Consider the following 23421-nt stretch of genomic DNA (forward strand, 5'->3'; position numbering starts at 1 on the left):
AACTATAGAGATAGAATGAAGCAGAATGATGAAAAAGGGGTCCCTATAGCCCCATTTCCACTGCCATTTTGAAACTTTGCTGAGATCAGACCTAGCACGGTAACAGAGATTAATGTTGAGTGTAAATGGCACGCACAACTGAAACGGACCGTGCCAGACACACCCAAACCGTGCTAACATGGTTCTAGTTAATCAGTAGGGCTCGGCACAGTTCAGATCTGGCACCTGAGCAGACCACATCATCTCCTTACAGTCAGCCTCAGTAATCCCTACTGTGACACACGATTTCCAGTGATGATTCTGCTTAGCTGTGATGAACCTCAACGTCTGTCATTGTTTCCTGCGTCTGGAAGCCCTATCGTTTGTCGTATCCACTTCCCAAAAGCCGACTCTGTCAAGTAAATTCACCAAAGGCTTCCCTCTTCTGCCTGACTCTCTGCAAACAACAAAATATCCCAATGATAACAAAACATAACTTATTGAATGTTACGGGTGCCGCCATGTTGGTTTGCTTGTATACCTCTAGAGAGCAGTAGTACCATAGATGGTCGTAAGGAACCGAGCTCGGCACGGACAGGTTTTCAGAGGGTAGTGTATGTCAAGTGATTTGATCTTTGCTGTGCTATTCCCACACTTGAAGGGTTGTATTAAGCTGAACATTAAACTGGATTCCACTCAATGACCAAACTGCAAATCATCTTATTTACATACTCAAATTAAGGGAAAAACCCTTTATCTGAGACATTTTTACTTATTTCTAGATCGTTTTGCAGGGTGTGTCACCGCTGTCTGCCAGTGCTCCCTTTGTCAGGAGAAATAGTCCAAGTTAGTTGATCAATATTTATTGACCCATAAAAACCAGAAGCAACATGCTGAAGTTGTTTCACCATAATGATTCAGGTTTTATTTGGAACAAAAGGGATTTCATCCTGGAGACCAATGACTTTAAAAGTAGCTGAACTAAAAGGACATCAGAGTGACCTCCTCAACCGCTTCCTCTTTATTCTCAGGTAAATGGGATTATACGCCACTAAACAGATTGATTCCTGATCAATCTGTTTCCTCCAGGTTTTCAGAGGGTAGTGTATGTCAAGTGATTTGATCTTTGCTGTGCTATTCCCACACTTGAAGGGTTGTATTAAGCTGAACATTAAACTGGATTCCACTCAATGACCAAACTGTTGTTTCATTTTTTCCTTTTTTATTCTTCTTCTTGTGTTGTTACAGGTTTACAGAATCATTTAATTAAGCAGGTGAAAAACCTTTGAAAGAAATGAAACCAAACAAAGCATTTACCATATAGCAAATTGTAATAGTTCTGAGAAATGCATCATTAAATATATTTATGAAAATAGACTGTTTTTAACTTTAAATTAAGACCATTTAGTTTTTAATTACCATAAAAAAATGCATCAAAAACGTATTAAAGCATTTTAACAGAAGCAGATTTATGCAGGTTATTTAACCCCATAGTTACATGGATTCTTAAATAGCAATAACAAATAACCAGTGAGTGATTTTTTGTTTGTTTTAAATATGCATAACATAGACTATGAAATTTCATTTTAACTGTTAGAAGTCTATTTTAATCACACACAGAAGACAGATACAAAAATTACCCCGTGCAACAGTTTAACAAACACATTAATTTGGATTGTTCAACCTCAACGTTAAATCACTGACAACAAGTTACATCAGCATTTCTCCAACCAAATAAAGCAAGCAAGCAAGACTTACAAGCCAAAATTTTCATGACGCATCGTGTGAGTATTTATAAGCTTAACACTACAAACAAACATTTCCCGCACGTCTCAACGCCTCATCAGCGCGGCGCATACATTCTTTTCACAACAGAATTAAATGCAAGCTTACCGGCTGTCTGTTCAGTCCTTTGCTTCCTTAATACACATTTTGCACAGCTTCTTCCACTGCCCGAGTAAACGGGGGCTTTTTATTTTCATGCTGCGATCCTCTGCTTGAACTAGGAAGTTTGTCTCACCTTTTGATTGACTGATTGATTGCACGCAGGTAAACTGCGCGCTCACGCTTAAACACTGATGTAAACAAAAGGGGGCGTTCGCCGCAACAGTGTAAAAGGGGCTTATGTCCTCCAGCAGTCTAAGTCTATAGCAGCACAAATGCAGAAAGTAGCTCAGGATAACCTGAATATTTTGGATGAGGTATAGGAAAGGTAGAGCCAAGGTGGAGCCAAGGAGAAACATCTATCCGGACTGAATTTCTCCCCACAAGGATTGAGCTGTTAACGCTTTACCTCCACCTACCTCCTATCTTTCTAAACTCCTTTAATAAACATCCACTTCTGGCCTATTTTGTAGCTGCAGTCAAGAAGCAAGTTAGATTTATAAACATTGAAATATTTTGGCAGATGGCCTCACCCAGTGACTGCAAAAATGAACTTAAAGAGCATTCAGACAGATGAAACTGCAGTGACTGTAGTGCTGGAATATTCTGTATGGCATAGTATCCAGGATAAAGACTCCTGATAAATGAAAGGAAAGTCGATTAAAGTAAAGCTAATTTTTCATTTTTCACTGACTAATTCCATGAACATTATTAAGGGTTGGAAACATTTACAGGATGCGCTGTGAACCATTAGGGTTCACAGCGCATAGTCCAAACTCTTTCAGAATTAGCCGGCGGCCAGCTGGAGGTCAGCACACGATCTTCATTCTACAAAATCTGTAAAAGTTTTTAATGATGCATGATACAGTAAAAGCATATGAACCATAAACATCAGGCCATTACTTCTAACTGCCGACTCGTTTCCAGCGAATCAACACGCCTCCATTGTTCCTGTCTGTCAAACTACAGGACTGTTTTCATGGGATCTCTTCAGGATGACGGTTCATTTTATTGGAGAAAATCATAAAAACTATTTGAAAAAGTTTCGTCATGAAAGTTCAGCAATGAAACTGTCTGCAGCGAGATGCACTATAAAAAATGGTAATCTAAATAAGTATTTATTTTTCTTAAAATAAGTGCATCTTTTCTTGAATTCAGAAGGTAATTGAGACACTTAGCGAAAGTAACAAGACAAGAAAAAAATGATAGCATTGTCTTATTTCAAGTGCATATGATCTAATTATCTTAATTTGAGACTAATAATACTAAGAATTGGCAAATCATCTTATTTACCTACTCAAATTAAGGGAAAAACCCTTTATCTGAGACATTTTTACTTATTTCTAGATCGTTTTGCAGGGTGTGTCACCGCTGTCTGCCAGTGCTCCCTTTGTCAGGAGAAATAGTCCAAGTTAGTTGATCAATATTTATTGACCCATAAAAACCAGAAGCAACATGCTGAAGTTGTTTCACCATAATGATTCAGGTTTTATTTGGAACAAAAGGGATTTCATCCTGGAGACCAATGACTTTAAAAGTAGCTGAACTAAAAGGACATCAGAGTGACCTCCTCAACCGCTTCCTCTTTATTCTCAGGTAAATGTGATTATACGCCACTAAACAGACTTTATGCAGAGAGATGTACTTTGAAGAATCATTGGACTCAATCTTTGAATCTTTAAATAGCAGAAAACATCCAAATCAGGGCTCAATCACATTGTCATTATTACTACAGTTCCTTTTTAAACATCAATATTTGTATGCTGGTGAAGATTCCCAGTCATCCAGGTCATCTAAAAAAGTAAAAAAAAAAAAAGAATCCACTGGACTTGAATTTATGTCATCTGTCCTGACATTTTAATAGGAAAAGCTTCCTGGATGGGAAGCAAAATGTCTTCAAATTTGGAAATCAATCTTTGTACTAAAATATTCTTTCTGTCATGATTCTTGGACATTAAGATCTAAAGAGAAGCGCCACCTCCTGGTCAGACCCTGTAATTCAGTGAAAGGGTGGAGTTTGACTGAGAAGGGCCCATTTGAAAGGCTGCTACTGTATAATGTATAAACTGGTGCATTCTTAAACTAATATGTAGCCAACATTTGGAAGAAGAATGTTTTCAAGATGACTTGGATAATAGCGCGTTGTGACACACCAGATACAGCACTGGGACTTGATCAACAGCCGATACTGCACCGTGACGTCACTAACCAGTAGGTGGCAGTAGAGTTCTTTGACAAACATGGATGCCTCCAGTAAAGCATATTCACATGAAAATTACTCTGAATTAAAAGCCCTCCCCAAGATAACAGCTCATCACCATCTGGGGGCTCTAAAACATACAGATATCACTAAGCTCTCATCCTGGAGGGGAAATTTTATCCCTGAATAAAACTACAAAAGGAAATGCAGTCCCATACAGAGCAACTCTTAATGACACCCTTATGAACGCTGCTCAGCACTACTTCATCATGAGAGTTTAAAAAAAGAACCACTCCTGTCATTTTGATTATGATTAGAAACTTTTCTAACATTATCTTTTTTTTTATCATTTTTTAACCAGTACAGCTTCTTTAATATTAAGAACTTCTCTTGTTTATATTTTTTTAACAGCACATCTTTTCTGTTTTTTATCCTCAGACATCTTGCTGAATTTCCGTACAACCTTTGTGAGCACATCGGGTCAGGTGGTCTATGACGCCCGCTCCATCTGTGTTCACTACGTCACCACCTGGCTGTTTGTTGACCTGGTTGCTGCCCTGCCCTTTGACCTGCTTTACGCTTTCAACATCAGCGTGGTGAGTCCCCTTCTCCACCTTCACTCATTTGCATTTCCTCTGCAGTTCGTTTAAACGACAGAGTATTAGGGCCCGGATAGAGATTTTTTTATTTTGAGAATAAATTTGGAATATTACGAGAATGAAGTCATCATACAACAACCTGTTTCAGAAAGAAAGCTTGGAGCTCCGCCCAGCAGATGACGGCCGACCAGCTCCACCAATCAGCAACCAGAGTCCACTTTGACATCCTGCCCAGTTTGATGCTGCTGCTAAAAGATTTCCTGATTTGTCAAACTGATGCTAAAGTAGAACTTCACATGATGCTCCACATTCCTCATTTTAGGGAAAAAAGGGCTTGTTTTTTATAATTTTAGGACTTAACTCTCTTAATATTACGACTTTATTCTCGTAACTTTTTTACTTTTTTCTCATAATGTTACGACTTTATTCTCACAATTTTACAACTTTATACTTGTATTGTTACGACTTTATTCTCGTAATGGTATGACTTTATTCTCGTAATTTTACGACTTTATTCTCCTAATTTTACCACTTTGTTCTCATAAAGTTACGACTTTATTCTTGTAATGGTACGACTTTATTCTCGTAATTTTACGACTTTATTCTCACAATTTTACGACTTTATTCTCGTAATGTTAAGACTTAATTCTCATAAGGTTACGACTTTATTCTCGTAATGTTAAGACTTAATTCTCATAAGGTTACGACTTTATTCTCGTAATGTTACGACTTTATTCTCATAATGTTACGACTTTATTCTTGTAATGGTACGACTTTATTCTCATAATTTTACGAATTTATTCTCACAATTTTACGACTTTATTCTCGTAATGTTAAGAATTAATTCTCATAAAGTTACGACTTTATTCTTGTAATGTTACGACTTTATTGTCCTAATTTTACGACTTTATTCTCCTAATTTTACAACTTTATTGTCACAATTTTACGACTTTATTCTCGTAATGTTAAGACTTAATTCTCATAAGGTTACGACTTTATTCTTGTAATGTTACGACTTTATTGTCCTAATTTTACGACTTTATTCTCCTATTTTAACTACTTTATTCTCACAATTTTATGACTTTATTCTCGTAATGTTAAGACTTAATTCTCATAATGTTACGACTTTATTCTCGTAATGGTACAACTTTATTCTCGTAATTTTACGACTTTTTTCTCACAATTTTACGACTTTATTCTCGTAATATTAAGAATTAATTCTCCTAATTTTACGACTTTATTCTCCTAATTTTACGACTTTATTCTCGTAATGTTACTACTTTATTCTTCTAATTTAACCACTTTATTCTCGTAATTTTACAACTTTATTCTCCTCATTTTTACAACTTTATTCTCCTAATTTTATGACTTTATTCTCCTAATTTTACGACTTTATTCTCGTAATGTTACTACTTTATTCTTCTAATTTAACCACTTTATTCTCGTAATTTTACAACTTTATTCTCCTCATTTTTACAACTTTATTCTCCTAATTTTATGACTTTATTCTCACAACTTTACGACTTTATTCTCGTAATGTTACAACTTTATTCTCGTAATTTTATGACTCTATTCTTGTACTAGGAAAAAAGCTTCTCTAGCCTGGCCCTAATACGTCCAATTAGCCGTCCATTAACAGAAGGTGATTAATCGTTGGCTAAATCAGCTCAGTTAAAAGATTAACCACTCATTGTCCAGGTCTCATGGAAGCTGAAACATGTTAGATTATTTTGTCATCAATATATTATATATCCATCTGGTGAGTGAATGTGGTATTAACTGTTATTAAGGACTTGTGTTTGTTCCTGTGAGCTGTTGTCACGTGTCCCTGTGTGCAGAACTCCAGGGTCCACCTGTTGAAGACTGTCCGACTGCTTCGGTTGCTGCGGCTCCTGCAGAAGTTGGAGCGCTACTCGCAGTACAGCGCCGTGGTTCTGACTCTGCTCATGTCCATGTTTGCGCTGCTGGCCCACTGGATGGCCTGTGTCTGGTACTACATTGGTCACAATGAGATCGAAAGCCGGGGCTCCTGGGATATCGGTTAGTGCGCACCAATCTCCATTCTTCAACCTTTGCTCTTAAGTTTCAGCTTGTATGCAGTGCCCTGTAGAGGCATCTTTACCCCCAGAACATCTTCACATTTAGCACAAATCACCTTTTAATAAAGCTGGATGTGAAACACTAGCCTATGACAGTTTATACTAATTCCATGTAGTTCTCACAGATGTTTAGTTCAGGATTCATGGCTTGATGAAGACAGCTGCATATAAACTGTTTTTTTCTCCGTATTTGAAGAGTGTTGAAGTTTTGGAGTAGAATTTCTTTACTGTGAACATCAACTCATATTTTTAACATTGGAGATGTTAAGGAGAGTAATTTTCACCTGTTAGGAAGCACTTTTTGTTCATCAAACGTGTTAGAAAAGCACTGCAGGCTATAACATCTCTACTTTTATCACAATATTTTTTTTACAAATACTTCCTTTTACATGCATGGTGAAATTAACCACAATCTGTGTTTAAATTATTAATTTATCCCATTATTTCATCCATTTGACGTGTGAAGTTGTGGAGAAACCGAGACTCTTGCAAGAGAAAGTTCAAATTTATTTTACGTTCTTAGACGAAGAGAAAAGCTCAGACTGGGGCAAACCCAGCACACACATTTATATTGTACAAATCCCAACACACTCTGCCTTGGGACCATCCCACCCCCTGCATAAAGAACTTTCTCACACAAGAACATTTAGAGGAAAACAACTTCAGTTCATCAAGGACATTCCCTGTTAGTTTAATATATCTTTCATTAGCCAGATAAACATGTCAGAACAGGCGTCCTCGTTTCACGGCACGAAGAAGGATGGGGAAACTTTAATCACTTATCTTTTATCACTCCTAGCCTTCCTTTCACCCCGATTAAGCCGAGGAAAAAATGCTTCCACTGACAACTATACAAGATGTTTCTGTTCCTGTTCTATTTATTGACCACTAGGTGGCCACAGTGAGCGTATGATGCTTATAATGCACCACATGCTGTTAAGTGTGGGAACACTGATAAATGTGCGTTAGTTAGCTTTAGTCAGAGTGGGTTTCTGTGAATGCCAATTATCGAGACAGAAGTCTCAAATGTATTTAAGATTTCGACTTTGAAAAGCCTTCTTCTTCTAAATGAGCCGAAGAGAAGCATTTTGATCCCATTATGGATAGATCCACGGTTAACTGTTACTCCTACATGGGTTTCAGCAAACAGGGATTCTTTTATTTTTCTAAAATGACTTTCTTATTCAAGGTCTCCTTTTATCCTCGTTCTGTTTACAGAACTTCCCTCCCGAGCTTCGGCTGCCTGCAGCTCCTCCAGAGTTTTAGTTCTTCCAAATTCTGTTCTGTGAGGTTTGCAGCTCAGAACACCATTTTAAAACCCTGCTTCATCATAGCTTCCTGCTGTGGTCCTTCAGGATGATCTCTAACTGTCACGGTTCTCCCTCTGCTTGAGTTTATTTTTTAGTTTCTTTGTAGTTGTTTTCTACCAGTGGTGAGTCCTTTAGTTTCTCTCTGTTGCCTCCTTGTGCTTGTTTCCTTTCCCATTGACTTCCTTCTAGTCAGTCTTGCTCACACCTGCTCCCAATCTGCTGATTAGCCTGGTATTTGTTCAGTCTCCCCGTATATACACCATCTCTGCAGTCACTCAGTGCTGGTTTGTTGGTTTGTTGCTTCCTCATCTCTGGCTCTCCACAGGGGTTTTTCCCTGACGTTGGCTGATTTTTTGGTTCTTTGTATTTTTCTATTTTGATTTTTGCCGCATTAAATCTAGAAGCCTCACCTCTGCCTCCTGATCTCTGGTCCCCAAAAACCTCAATTCAATCGTGACACTAACAGACCTTCAGAGACCTGCTGGATATGTACTGAGATGAAATAACACACTTTGAAGCTCCATTACCAATCTGCTGCACCTATTTCTACTCAAGGGTCTAAAATTAACCTCTTACACCCTAAGGGGGTATAAATAAATTTCTGCCTGACAAAAACACACAAAAGTAAATAACTTATAGCCTCAAAGCTATTAGATTTAAGAAGAAACTTTTGGTACGTCTGTAAAGGTAAGATGTCATAGAACGGTTTTCTGGTGTCAGCACCATTGTAGCTTTGACCCTGCCTGAAATATTAGGGACAAAATACAAAATATTTTGCATTTTTTGAACCTCGCCAAAAATTTCTTTGAAATAAACAATGCAAAACACTACCAAAATATTATTTATAGCACAAAAAAGTAGTACAGACTTTTAAATCTAAATGTTGTGTAAAAATATACAAAATGTGGACTCAATCAGATGAATCATATTTATTTTAGAATGGTATTAGTGAGAAATTTCTTAGGCGGAGAGGCCATTTTGGCACATTTATCCATAAATGTCACCAAACTGTGCCAAATATGTTTTTTACATCAATACTGGGGGTTTGGTAAAGTTACGAGGTCATGTAGCAGCTGGACCCGCCGGTGGGTCCGTAGGGTTCAAGGGGTTAAAGTGAGCTGAATGTTGAAAACACACCAAATATTTTGCTTTTATCATTGAAATGTTCCCTGCTTTGGGGTGGGTATAAATAATCTGATACAGTTGGGTACGTTTTCTTTTTTTACCCGATGAACATCTCCTTCACAAGGATGTTGTTTCAAAGAAGGAAGAAAAGCATTAAATAGATGCAGATGTTTGTCACTAACTAATGTTCCAGGGAAATAATAAGAGCCCCCTGATCATCTTTCCACACAATTTCCTGCTCCTGTGGCTGCAAACTAAACTAAAGCTACTGCCTCTGCTACTTGTTTTATGTCCAGAAATGTGCAAGATTACATTTATTAAAAAAAAGATTAAATCATTTAAAAGATGAAATGATTAATGTGCTACCAAAAGGAACCGCTGCTAATTTACAAGCACATGAGAATTTATCATTTTTCCATAAAGTTGAGCAACAGAGAAACTAAGTCTTGCAATAATTAATGTTAAAAAAAACACACACACACTGACCAGCAGCTCTTCTGTGTTTTATTCTCTGCCGGTTTTTAATTATTTCTCATTTGTTTCTTATAAATTACAATTTGTTCACAACTGTTAAGTTTCCCATCCTCCTCTCATCAGTCACATTTTTCCCTGTAAATTCTGACAGAAGCATCTTTTATGAGAACATTTCTGATCTTGGTCTGGGGAAAGGATTTAAAAGTTGATTTCTTTCTTTTATAAAACAAAATATGTAATATAAGATTAACAGTACCAGAAAAAACCCTCATAAATTCAATAAAGGTGTTATTATTAAGTGCTGTTTTTCCGTCCATATTAACGCATGCATGAAGTCTGAATGTTGGTCTATGAAGTCTTCCCACACATTCACCCTCTGCTGTGCAGCCAGCATTGGACCGCGGACCCTGCAGGCATGAGTCAGCATATGCATTCTGATCTTGATGGCTGATTAAACCACCAGCCTTTATATTTAACCCTGAAGCCCTGAGGGGTTTAGGCCTGCTATTAAATCAGTGTGAATGTAAATTAAAGTCCAGCTCCCAAACTATGAATTGAAAATACAATAATCTGTATTTGTATGACAGAAAGTGATTGAGGAATATTTTTCAGATGAGAGAGATGCACAATGCTTTGTCAGCTTTTTTATTATTATTTTGCTTTATTTATTTGGCTTAATTGTTAAAAGATTTTCTGCCATCCTGCTGCATTAAATTGTTCCAGCCTGTTTAGACAGTTTTTATTTATTAATCAAATATTGTTATTTCTGATGGTCCAAATATCTGCGATGCGATTTATAGCAGCAATGACCACAGATGCGTCGCCTTTCAGTTTGCACCGGACTTTTCGAAGTACAAAAAATAAGCTAAAACCGCAGCTGCAGTTTAGCTTCCAGTTTGGAAACATTTGCTTTGCATGTGGTAATTTTTTACATCTGCATTTCCACCACCCAGGAATCTGTGTGCTTTGGTCATTAAAATATGATCTGCATAAAAATAGGTTTAATTCAATTCAGTTTATTTCTATAGCTCCAATTCACATCATGTCATCTCAGGTCACTTTCTAGTTCACCAGATCATCCAGTCAGATTGATTCAAAGTTTTCTATCTAAGGAAAACCAGCTGATTGCATCGACTCATTGACTCTTCAGCAATCCCTCACACTAAGCATGCTTGTAGCGACAGTGGAGAGGAAAAACTCCCTTTAAACAGGAAGAAACCTCGAGCAGAACCAGGCTCAGTGTGAGCGGCCATCTGCTGAGGCCCACTGGGGTTCAAGGAGACAGAAGCAGACATAGAAAAAGAAGCATAGATACAAAAGGCAACTGTCAAAGGTTACACACTCTGTCACTTTGCATCTTCTTTGAAGATCTGCTCTGTGTGTCTCTCTGAAACCTGTTTAAAGACACTCAAACTTTCTGAAGATAAGTCTTTCCACCCCACGGGCGCCATTTACTTGTAGTAGGTGTCCAGAAAAAATTGTTTTTATGTATGTTTTAAAACTGAAACTGATTATATATGTAACTATTCTACATTTTGAATCGGTCAATCTAAGGTGATTTTTTTTTTGTACAAAGTTTTTAACCAAAAAATTTTTTTATTTCAATCCTGTTACTATAATAGATGGAGGATCCAAATCTATTTTTAATAGCATTACAGATACACTCCTGATCAAAATCTTAAGACCAGTCAAAAAATTGCAAGAATTAGCATTTTGCACTATTGGATCTAAAGAAGATTCAAAGTAGAGCTTCACAATGTTAAAATAAGAAATCAGCGTAAGAGACAAAAACTTTTGAGTGGGGAATTTTCTGAAAACTGCATTTACACTCAAACATGATTTTTTTCAGCTGATCAAAAGTTCATCAATAATGACGTCTTTATTTCAACAGAATAGCTTGTTTAAGCATAGAAACAGAAGGCAGCCAAAATGCATCCTTCCTGACAGCAAAGAGCCACTGAGCACAACTTTGTGTTTTATCACAATGTGTCTGATCCTTTGATTAACCCTTTCATGCATACATTATGAGAAACCCTGTCAGGATGATTTTTTATGAAGTTTTTTTATACATCCTTAGGAATGTAAAACAGAAAAAAATGTAAAAAAATATTTTTTTTCCCCCTATGTTTGTCTGTCCACTGAAGTGTAGTAAGCATGCATTTCATACGGTAAAACAGTTCAATATTCCAACAAAGTAGCTGCATAGATATAGTTGTAATTTAGTTTTACAGTTGTAATATAGTGTTCAGTTGGAATGGTGGCTCCGCCACTCTGTAGAAACTGAAACAGCCAACATGTTTGGTCTTTTTCCCTGTGGGTCAGCCATCTTGGTCTTACTGAGTTTTTTTTCCGATTGTAAAGTCTAAGAAATTGGATTTTTCTGTATGGGATGATACAATAGCTTCCACTAGATTTGATTGTATGCATAAGTGCCCAAAACTGAAGGCATATTCATAGACAGAAAAATCACTGTAGTGATCACTGTGCATGAAAGGGTTAACAAAAGAAAACTAAGATTAGTTTAAATATTGTCTAATTTCTATGATATTAAATGAGAGGATCAAAATGATGGAACATCCTGTCGAGGAAATTACTTCTGGAAACTTTACTGAAAGTTTCAGGTAAATAGAGTTAAAAAGTAAAAAAAAAAAAAAAAAAACAGGGACACAACTAGAGGTGGATTTTAACAAAAATATTATCGATTTCTTCTGTTAGAAACAAATTCAAATCATAGATAACAACCACATAGAGTGAGGACGTAACAAACGCAGATTTTTCAGCATAAACGTTTTTATTAAACCTCTTAATCATATATACCAAATTTCCCATTAGATCACATTCACGACATTTTATTTAGTAAAACAATTATTTTATAACAAATTTTCATACATACTTACAGATATTATTTCCAGAGGACTGAAATCTTCTGTTTCCTTTAGGGGTGGAACGATTCACAAAATCCACAGTTCGGTTCGATTCACGGTTTCTGGTCACAGTTTTCGGTTCGATTCGATACATGTTGATTGTTACACTGAAATTCCATAAAAAATTATGAAATTAATGAAAAAATCCCCCTAAAAATAATGGATTGTAATTATTTTAAATGATCCGTGGAAACCCTGGATCATTTCCGTATGTTTTGCTGCTTTGAATTTAATCATCTGGCGCATGCTCTCTAAGCTGACAACAGCCAGATGCATGTCTCGCTCCGCTGGCTGTTGTCAGGTTACATGCTCTCTACCATCTCCAAGGAACTCAGAGGGGAGCGGACGAAGCCACAGTGGGGGCTGTAGGCTTTGCTTTGAGCAGCCGGTCAGGAGCGCAGCGGGGCGGAGCGGGGGTTGCTGACGGAGTATGAGGGATTTCGGGGTTAGCATGACATGTTGCTGTTAGCATAAACAAAAAGTGTTGCACAATGCTTGCACACTGCTGCACTTTTATCCACAACGTAATCGTAGGTCACTCTAAATGCAAAGTGGTCCCATACAGCAGACCTATAAAGTGCTGCTGGCGCGTCTTCCAACTCCTGTTCTTTCCCACTCGCCATACCCACACAATTCTCCACAACAACTGATTTTTTTCTGCTACACCCGGCTACGCTGCTTCGCTTCTTCTTGTTTACTACTGGCGGTTGGCTTTGGTCGCAGTACCGCCACCTTCTGCTCTGGAGTGTAATCGCTTCCTCTATGAGAAAAAGGAGCAGCGCATGAACCGAACGAAACACACGCGAACCGAACCGAGGCAGTCGAACCGAACGATTCTGACGGTTTTCATAAATCGTCCCATCCCTAGTTTCCTTGTATGAAAACAGGCGGTAAGTTTACAGGCTGCCTCTGCAGAATGTGCCTCTCATCTCTCTGGTTAGGTATGGAGAGGATCAGTGGCGTTTAGTGAGTCAGGCTCATTTAAAAGGCTTTGATGGGACCATGGTCCCGTTCTCTGGTTTGGATCGGGGCATCCAGCACTAAATGCTACAATTGTTAGTTTACTGTTCATGTTTTTTTTACATAGTTTTGCTATTTAAAGCAAAGATGACAGTAAAATACACACCATGATGTCACTACAAACCTTTATAAAATGGGAATAAAAGAGAACTAAATGGGATTTAATTTGTTAGCACCATTTCCTTTGGCAACAGAGAGTAACTAAAAAATTGAACTTTAATACATTTTGACGGCTTTAAAAACAGACCTTTAATTCTCAGCCATTAGCGCTCCCCGGAGCTAAAATGATCTCCAGCTTTCTGAGAGGCTTTCTTTTCCCTGCAGGGATGCCAGGCTAAGAATATAGGCTCTCTAAATTCATTTTATCTTTGATTATTGCTGCTTTTTTTATTTATCTATTTACTTATAGAGAATCTGTTTACATCAGATTACTAAGAACCCGTATTTTTTAACTATTTTATGTACTTTGATTCTTTATGTCACATCAGCCTTTATAAAGTGACCTACAGACAGGTAGAAGTGCTCAGATTCCCTGTGATCTGAAAAATAGGTGGCAAAACATGCTTTCCAGCTTTTTTGTTCTTTACTCTGGAATAACCAATAAAATATAAGGAAGAAAATATTATCCTGAGGGAATAGTTTCGTTTTTTTAAGTAGCGAGAAACGTATTATATAAATATGCAAAACTTATAAATAAAAACACTTTGTTGATGTAACAGTTGAGACATCTTGAAATGACAGATTGGATTCCTCTTACTTGGCCTAAATAATGCCAAAACTGTAAGATCTAAACATCCCTTAAATAAATCCTGTTTGAGAAAAGGTCAAAAATTAATACATGATGCTGTGATCTATAGGAATTTAAGAAAACAAAAATATGTTGACATTTACTTCTCAGGAAGTGGTAGATGCACTTACTTTAATTCAGTTCAACCAATTTCTTTTTAGGTCATTTTATAGATCCGGTTCAATCAGATCATCAATTTGGATTAAAGGTTCAAAGTTTTCAATCTAAGGAAAACCAGCTGATTTCCTCCAGTCATTGAAGTTGTAGGATTCTCTCCTCCCTGATGAGCAAGTAGAGACAGAAGATATTTCCTTGCATTGTGTGATCAACTCTGCAGCAATCTTTGACATCAAGCATGCATGCTGCAACAGTGGAGAGGAAAAGTTCCCTTTTAACAGGAAGAAACCTCCAGCAGAACCAAAACCAGGCTCCATGTGAGCGGCCATCTGCAGACATTTAGAAAGGAACATAGATCCTTAAATACTTTCTATGTTAGAAAAGTTAACAGTGGCTCTGTTTATGAATTAAACAGTTAATCAGACAAGATCTGAGCCAGTTTTAAGAGGATGAAAAATAGCACATCCAGTTAGTCACAGCAAAAGCTGAGCCCATAGCTAGAGGAGAGAAACAGGACTACTGAAAAAACAGACCAAAGAACATCTAGAAACAAAGGTGTTGATGGCAGCAGCACAGCTGATATTTCTCTCCAGGATGGAGTCACAGCCAAACAGGAACAGACCAGATGAAGCTACTATGAGAAAAAAGGGGTCCCTATGTCCTCCAGCAGACTAAGCCTATAGCAGCATAACTATAGAGATAGCTCAGGATAACCTGAGCCACTCTAACTACAGTAGCAGCCACTCAAAATAGTCCTTCCCAGTCAAACGCCAGCTGAATGGCAGCCCACTTCCCTGCGATTCCCAGCAAAATCCCTCCCAACTTCCAGCCACTGGTCTTCTCCTTTACGTTCATGTTTTTTACACTGACTTCACCCTTTTACTGAATTACAGGGTCTGACCAGGAGATGACGCATCCCTTTAGATCTTGAGGTCCACATATTATGACAGAATATTTTAGTACAAAGATTGATGTTTAAAAAAGACTTGTAGGGGACCAGCCAAGGACCCAACAAGGAAAGTGGGGAAATTTTGAATGGCTACTACTGTTTAAGGCTCTATAAAAAAGGAAGGTTTTCAGCCTTGCCTCAAGGCTCTGAGACTCAAGAGGTTCACAGTGAGAACTCTTAAAAACAAAGAAAGAATATTTGAGGCTTTAAATTGAGTATTCCTCTCCACTGTCAACAGATAGAAAACGTTGGACCTTTAATCTAACTGTATGATCTAGTTTTTTTTTTTTTTTAACATTTATTTATTGATTTTAACAGGAGAACAAGAAACATACATATATACACTTACAAATAATTAAACTTGACCAGACAAAAACCCAAAGTACATATACACAAGGTGGAGGAGAAAAAATAAATAAATAAATAAATAATAATAAAATAATAAATAATTAAATAAAAAAAAAGGGGGGGGGTGCAGCAGACCCTCAATAGACTAACCTACATAAACATCAGTTTGCCTCACCATAAGGCCTTATAACCAATCTTTTTTCCAACCATCAAGTTGGATATCATTTTGACACAGCCAAGTGTAAAAGACAGACCAGACCACCCAGAATTTATCAAGCTTATTCTTAGTAAAATAACTGATTTTCTCAAGTGCAAAGTAGAACGTCATTTGCGTGGTCCATTGAGAAATTCCACATAAAGACTCTTTCTTCCAAGAGAGTGCAACGCAGCGTTTGGCTTCCAAAAAGGAGACATTAAGTAAGGATCTCAAGTTGTTTGGGATAACAAAGTCTTCAGGATAAATATTCAAGATGCACATTTTAGGATTCAAAGGAACCTTTTTACCTATCATCTGACCTATCACAATCAATACATCCTTCCAAAACGCCAACACTCGAGGACACGCCCACATGCAATGAAATAAAGAACCCTTTTGGGAAGTACATTTAATGCAAGTGTCAGGAATATTAGGGTTAAAATGATGCAATTTAACTGGAGTGATGTATTGCCTAGTCAGCCATTTGTATTGTAACAATTTGGAATTTGTGTTAGTATGCTGATGAAGGTTCTCAGTCATCCAGGTCATAGTCATTCCGTAAAATTCAAAAAATATCCACTGGACTTGGTTTTCATGGATTTCTTGAAAACCAAGTCCAGTGGATATTTTTTGAATTTTTACGGAATGAATTTGTGTTAGCAGATTGTGTATGTATCGAATTGCAGGCTTCTGACCACTCCTCACTCGACAAGTTCCCACCCAAGTCCGCTTCCCATGCTTTTAGGATGTTGGCCGGAGATTCTTTACATTTGTCAACAAACAAGGAATAAATTAGAGACACCTGTCCTCTGTTATATAGGTGATTTACAATAATGTCTTCTAGTGAAGACAAGGGGGGCAGATCAAGATTATTTTGTTGCTTGGATAAAATGAAACTCCTAACTTGCAGATATTTATAGAAATGTTTAGTGGGAATGTCATGTTTATTTTTAAGTTCTGTGAATGACATAAATACTCTTCCTATAAAAAGATCAGATACCTTAGCTAACCCCTTAGCAGACCAGAGTTTAAAACCTAGGTCTGCTCTACCTGGACCAAATTCCCTGTTTCCATAAATGGGTGAGAACTGGGATAGTTGTTGCCCTTCTCCCAAATATTCAAATACTTTTTGCCAGATAAGCAATGTATTCTTCAAAAACGGGTTTTTTGTTTGTTTAATACGTTTTTTCCTGTCTGATGAATACAAGTATAAGTTTAAAGGAATAGAGATATGCTGGGACTCCATTGTAACCCACGCTGGGGGCTCTTTGGAAACAAAATAAAACATAGCTGCCCTGATCTGGGCTGCCCAGAAATACCATAATAAATTAGGCAGTTGTAGACCACCTCTGTCATAAGGTAGATATAAAAGGGACAGTCTCATTCTAGGACGCTTACCGTTCCAAATGAAATTGGAAAAAGTTTTATTTATCTCCTTAAAGAAGGAGGGGGGAGGGGAAAGTGGAACTGATTGGAAAAGGTATAAAAATTTTGGCAAAATTGTCATTTTAATAATATTGACCCGACCTATTAAGGAAATGGGTAGTCTAGACCATCTTTCTATTAATTGCATAACTGATTCTGTAAGGTGGTTATAATTAGTTGGAATGATATTATTTATTGTAGGGGTAACTTTAACACCTAGATAAGTAAATCCATGTTTAGACGCTACATAAGGAGTTGAAACTGGGGGATTGAGGCGTTCGTTTTCTGATAGGTACAGTATTTCAGATTTAGCATCATTTACCTTATATCCTGAGAAAACTCCAAAGGACTTAATTAAATCAGCTATTGTGGAGATGGTGCTATCCAGCTTGGAGCAAAACAGGATTATGTCGTCTGCATACAAGGCTATACGATGCTCTAAGCTCCCTAATCTTATACCAGTTATATTATCGTGTTTGCGAATTGCCATAGCCAAAGGTTCGATGGCCAATGTGAACAACAGGGGAGAAAGGGGGCAGCCCTGTCTTGTTCCACGTTTTAGTTTGAAAGGAGATGAAGTTAAACCATTGGTTAAAATTTCAGCTTGTGGGTTTGAGTAAATCAACTTTATCCAGCTAAGAAATTTCCCTCCTATACCAAAGCGTTCCATAACAGCAAACATATATTGCCATTCTATCCTGTCAAAGGCCTTCTCTGTGTCTAGTGACAGGATGGCATTGTCTGGAGCTTCAGATTTTTCAAAAATTACATTAAACACCCTTCTGATCAGGGACGTGGCTAGACCTATTTTAGGGTGGCTGAAGTCATCCCTTCGTTGGTATTAGCCACCCCATAATTATTTTGCGATTTTTATTGTTATTTTTTTATTTATTGATTTTTTTTCCATATAACCCCAAACAATTGCAGTAAAGCACTGAAAACGAGCCACCAAGAAGGCAAGTTAATCTGAAGATAAGTTCCTGTTAGTTTATTTACAAACACAATTATTTATACAATTATTAATATCGTTAGGATATTCATTTCCTTCATTGGCTCCGCGTCCAGCGTCACGTCACGTGGTACACGGCCATCAACTGGACCATAGCAGCTGTGCAGTGCAGCAACAGCGCGCCCTTTGAATCTCCACACAGTCATCGAGCTTGATTAGGAAAGTTATGGTTGCGTGCAGATACATACGGTGAGTTTGCCATTTGATGTCAGCGGTTTACATTTTCTTCACTTTACCTGGAGTGAGGAAAGAGACAATATAGGCCTAATAGCTTGTCTGATTCAGTAGGAATTACGTTACCATGGTGAACAAAGTCAGTGGTGTGGGAAAACACGATGTTGTTGTAGCCTACTAGCATCATTATAATAGTTTTGTCACAGGAGCAGTGATGGGCAGTAGCGCCGCTACATGTAGCGAAGCTATTAGTTTAACTACATTTTCAAGTAGCTTGACCGTAGCGTCGCTGCTTTATTTATCAAGTAACTTTCCTGTAGCGACGTTATTGTTTTGATCAAGTAGCGACGTAGCGTCCACAAACGCTACAAAATCCAGGGCAAAACTAAGAAATGAAACCAGGTTTTCTATTTCTAAACAACAATCAGCCACAAAACTACTGTAAATAGCAGTTTCAGCTGACGCTTTATAAGTGGCGTAGTAGCACAGGCACACTCCGTAGGGTTAAACAAGCGCACCTTTTCCGAGGCTGTCGTTCTATTGGCTGGAAAGGTTGCTAGGCAACGATCCAACTGCAGTCTGAGAGAGCAAAACAAATCCGCAAGCAGAGCGTAACTGAGACCCGTGCAGAGCGGAGATGGAGGCAAGCGAGAGGAAAAAATATCTGTGATAATATAGAAAATATCTGTTTAAATCTGAGAGAAGAAACAAAGATTTTTGAGAGAAGAGAAAATATTTGAGAGAGAGCGCATGTTTTGAGTGTGAGCATTATAAGTTTTGAGTGCAAGAAGATGAAATTCTTTTCTCTAATTGAAGTTATGTGCTCTTGCATTATGGCAGGATAATTCTCCCATATCTACAGGTGCTGGTCATAAAATTAGAATATCATGAAAAAGTAGATTGATTTCAGTAATTCCATTTAAAAAGTGAAACTTGTATATTATATTCATACATTACATACAAACTCATATATTTCAGATGTTTATTTTGTTTAATTTTGATGATTACAAATGACAACAAATGAAAATCTCAAATTCATCATATCAGAAAATTAGAATATTACTGAAGACCAATAAAAACAAAGGATTTATAGAAATGTTGGCCAACTGAAAAGTATGAACATGAAAAGTATGAGCATGTACAGCACTCAGTATTTAGTTGGGCCTCCTTTGGCCTGTATTACTGCAGCAATGCGGCGTGGCATGGAGTCGATCAGTCTGTGGCACTGCTCAGGTGTTATGATAGCCCAGGTTGCTCTAATAGTGGCTTTTAGCTCTTCTGAATTGTTGGGTCTGGTGTATTGCATCTTCTTCTTCACAATACCCCATAGATTTTCTATGGGGTTAAGGTCAGGAGAGTTTGCTGGCCAATTAAGAACAGGGATACCATGGTCCTTCAACCAGGTACTGGTAGCTTTGGCACTGTGTGCAGGTGCCAAGTCCTGTTGGAAAATTAAATCTGCATCTCCAAAAAGTTGGTCAGCTGCAGGAAGCATGAAGTGCTCTAAAACTTCCTGGTATGTGGCTGCGTTGACCCTGGACCTCAGAAAACACAATGGACCAACACCAGCAGATGACATGGCACCCCAAACCATCACTGACTGTGGAAACTTTACACTGGACTTCAAGCAACGTGGATGAAGTGCCTCTCTTCTTTTCCTCCAGACTCTGGGACCTTGATTTCCAAAGGAAATGCAAAATTTACTTTCATCAGAGAACATGACTTTGGACCACTCACCAGCAGTCCAGTCCTGTTTCTCTTTAGCCCAGGCAAGACGCTTCTGACGCTGTCTGTGGTTCAAGAGTGGCTTGACACAAGGAATGCGACAGCAGAAACCCATGTCTTTCATACGTCTGTGTGTGGTGGTTCTTGAAGCACTCACTCCAGCTGCAGTCCACTCTTTGTGAATCTCCCCCACATTTTTGAATGGGTTTTGTTTCACAATCCTCTCCAGGGTGCGGTTATCTCTCTTGCTTGTACACTTTTTTCGACCACATCTTTTCCTTCCCTTCGCCTCTCTATTAATGTGCTTGGACACTGAGCTCTGTGAACAGCCAGCCTCTTTAGCGATGACCTTTTGTGTCTTGCCCTCCTTGTGCAAGCTGTCGATGGTCGTCTTTTGGACAACTGTCAAGTCAGCAGTCTTCCCCATGATTGTGTAGCCTATAGAACTAGACTGAAAGACCATTTAAAGGCTTTTGCAGGTGGTTTGAGTTAATTAGCTGATTAGAGTGTGGCACCAGAGGCCATCAATTTTGAACCTTTTCACAATATTCTAATTTTCTGATATGATGAATTTGAGATTTTCATTTGTTGTCATTTGTAAACATCAAAATTAAACAAAATAAACATCTGAAATATATGAGTTTGTATGTAATGTATGAATATAATATACAAGTTTCACTTTTTAAATGGAATTACTGAAATCAATCTACTTTTTCATGATATTCTAATTTTATGACCAGCACCTGTATGTGCCACCAGTCTGATAGGGCGACACTGTGTGATATGGTAGTGCTTCCTTGGGTTGACTATAGTTCTAAGTTGTACGTTTCATATACTGTTGATTTTGTGTTTTCATTAATACATTGTACTTAAAAATACTTCCTTTATTTGCAAACTTTGTCAGACTGATGTGAAAAAGTCTCAAGGATATCCTTCTTTGCAATGATGCTATTGCCTATTGCCTACTGTCCATTTATGCAACTTGTATTTTGTGGTTAAACTTTAGATTAAGCAGAAATCTATCAAAGATAATGCTGCATTTATTGTTAAGTTCCTCACATATATGTGTTTCTCTCTGTGCCAGGTGTAGAGAAAGACATGCCAAAGTCCAGGTCACACACACACACCAAGCACACACACAGAAACAGGGTTATTGCAAAGCAGACAGGGGTTCCTGACAGGTTGTGGGTGCAGGGGAGATGGGGAAAGATGAATGGCCAGGTTAAGGGTTTATGAAGATGTTGGGAGTCTGTTGGTTAGACAACTGTCTTCTGTAGAAGGTTTCCATTATGATGAGTGGCGAACCACTTGCCTTCTTCCATTTATGCAGTAATGCATGGCACCTACCATTTACTCTTTGTAATTTAGCACATTTTAACTGGTGTAGTTTAGTTGGTGAAGTAGCATTAGTGAGGGAAGTGTTTCCCAGGTATGTTGCTCTTAAAATAATGAATTTATAGACAGCGCCTTAGAAAGTGCACTGAAAAAATTTCGGCGCGCGCTACGCGCGCACAATATCTTACCTAGGGGCTAAGCCACCCATGTCTCTCAAACCTAGTGACGGCCCTGCTTCTGATGTTGTGAAAACCCTGTCTTCCTTGTACAAAACCATTTTGATCAGGGTGGACCATCTTGGGTAAAAGTAGCTCCAACTTCCCAGCTAACACCTTACACAGAATTTTAACATCATTATTAATAAGAGAAATTGGCCTATATGAGCTACATTGAGTTGCAGGTTTACCTGGCTTCAGGAGAAGGGAGATGATTGCTGTATTAAGTGAGGGAGGGAGAGATCCTTTACTAAAGGATTCTTGATACATGTCTAGCATAGGAGGTATCAGTTTGGAATGAAAAATTTTATATATTTCAATTGGAATTCCATCAGGCCCCGGACTCTTACCACCCTTCATACCGGATATAGCCTCAGATAACAATTGTGCATTGAGCTCAAAATCAAGCGATTTTAAGGATTCACTATCTAGGGGAGTAAATTCTAATGAATCCAAGAAAATAGTTTGTGCCTGGGGAGCTAAGTCTGAATAGTCTGAGCTGTACAATTTGTAATAGAATTTTGAAAACGTGCTGTTTATTTCTTTTAGGTCAGATGTAAACTCCCCTTCAGTTGTTTGAATTGAATTTATTGCTTTATCTGTTTGTTCCTGTTTGATACGCCAAGCCAACAACTTACTAGCCTTTTCACCTTGTTCAAAATATGATTGTTTTAGTCTCATTAAACTTTTAATTGCTTTATTTGTAGACAGCATGTTGTATTTAGCTCTTAACCTAAGAAGTTCTGTGTTTAGTTGGGTTGAAGGATTCTGAAATAGTTGTATTTCTATGTTTTTAGTAGAATTATCTAGTTGTTCCAATTCTTGTTTGTTAGTTTTATGTTTGAAGCTGGTAAAACTAATCATTTGGCCTCTTAAGAATGCCTTAAAGGCCTCCCATCTCACAGTAGCCGAGGTTTGGTGGGTGTTCAATTCAAAATACATATCTATTTTTGTTCCAATAAATTGTATGAAATCTGGGTCCCTAAGCCAAATTGATTGTAGACGCCACTTAGATGAAAAGGAAAGATTAGGAACCTTAAGGCAGAATGACACCGGAGCATGATCAGATATTACTATACTGTCATGCCAACTATTACTAATGAGTGGCACTAGATAAGCTGAGACTAAATAGTAATCAATTCTTGAAAATGTTTGGCAAGTACCAGAACAGCATGAGAAAGAAAGCTGATTAGGATGCATATTTCTCCAAATGTCTACCAAATTGAGTTCTCTCATAAAGTTAAGTAATTCTTTCCTTGTTTGAGCATGAGAGACGTCTTTGCCTGTAGATCTGTCTAACGTTGGAATGAGCGTACAGTTAAAATCGCCTCCTATGATGTACCCTCCAGGAAGCGACGCTACAGACAGAAACAGGTGTCTAAAAAAAGCAGGGTTATCATTATTTGCCCCGTAAATATTGACCAAATTAAGTTTCACAGACAGAATCACACATTGCACAATTAAATATCTGCCATATCGATCCTCAGTTACCTTGATGAGCTGGAATGGCACCGAGCTGTGGATTAT

General features: G+C 37.9%; 1 protein-coding gene across 2 annotated transcripts in view; it reads left to right on the plus strand.

Moving 5' to 3' along the window:
- The window catches only part of kcnh3 (potassium voltage-gated channel, subfamily H (eag-related), member 3), a 138320-nt gene that overhangs the window by 56568 nt on the left and 58331 nt on the right, over positions 1 to 23421 (plus strand). For both annotated transcript variants that reach the window (XM_038298480.1, XM_038298481.1), the window contains exons 5-6: positions 4502 to 4659; positions 6501 to 6702. In XM_038298480.1, the coding sequence (XP_038154408.1) occupies positions 4502 to 4659; positions 6501 to 6702 (360 nt within the window). The remainder of the gene's footprint in view (positions 1 to 4501; positions 4660 to 6500; positions 6703 to 23421) is intronic.

Source organism: Cyprinodon tularosa, unplaced genomic scaffold, assembly GCF_016077235.1.
Source record: "Cyprinodon tularosa strain WSP-4 unplaced genomic scaffold, ASM1607723v1 ctg408, whole genome shotgun sequence".
NCBI lineage: Eukaryota > Metazoa > Chordata > Actinopteri > Cyprinodontiformes > Cyprinodontidae > Cyprinodon > Cyprinodon tularosa.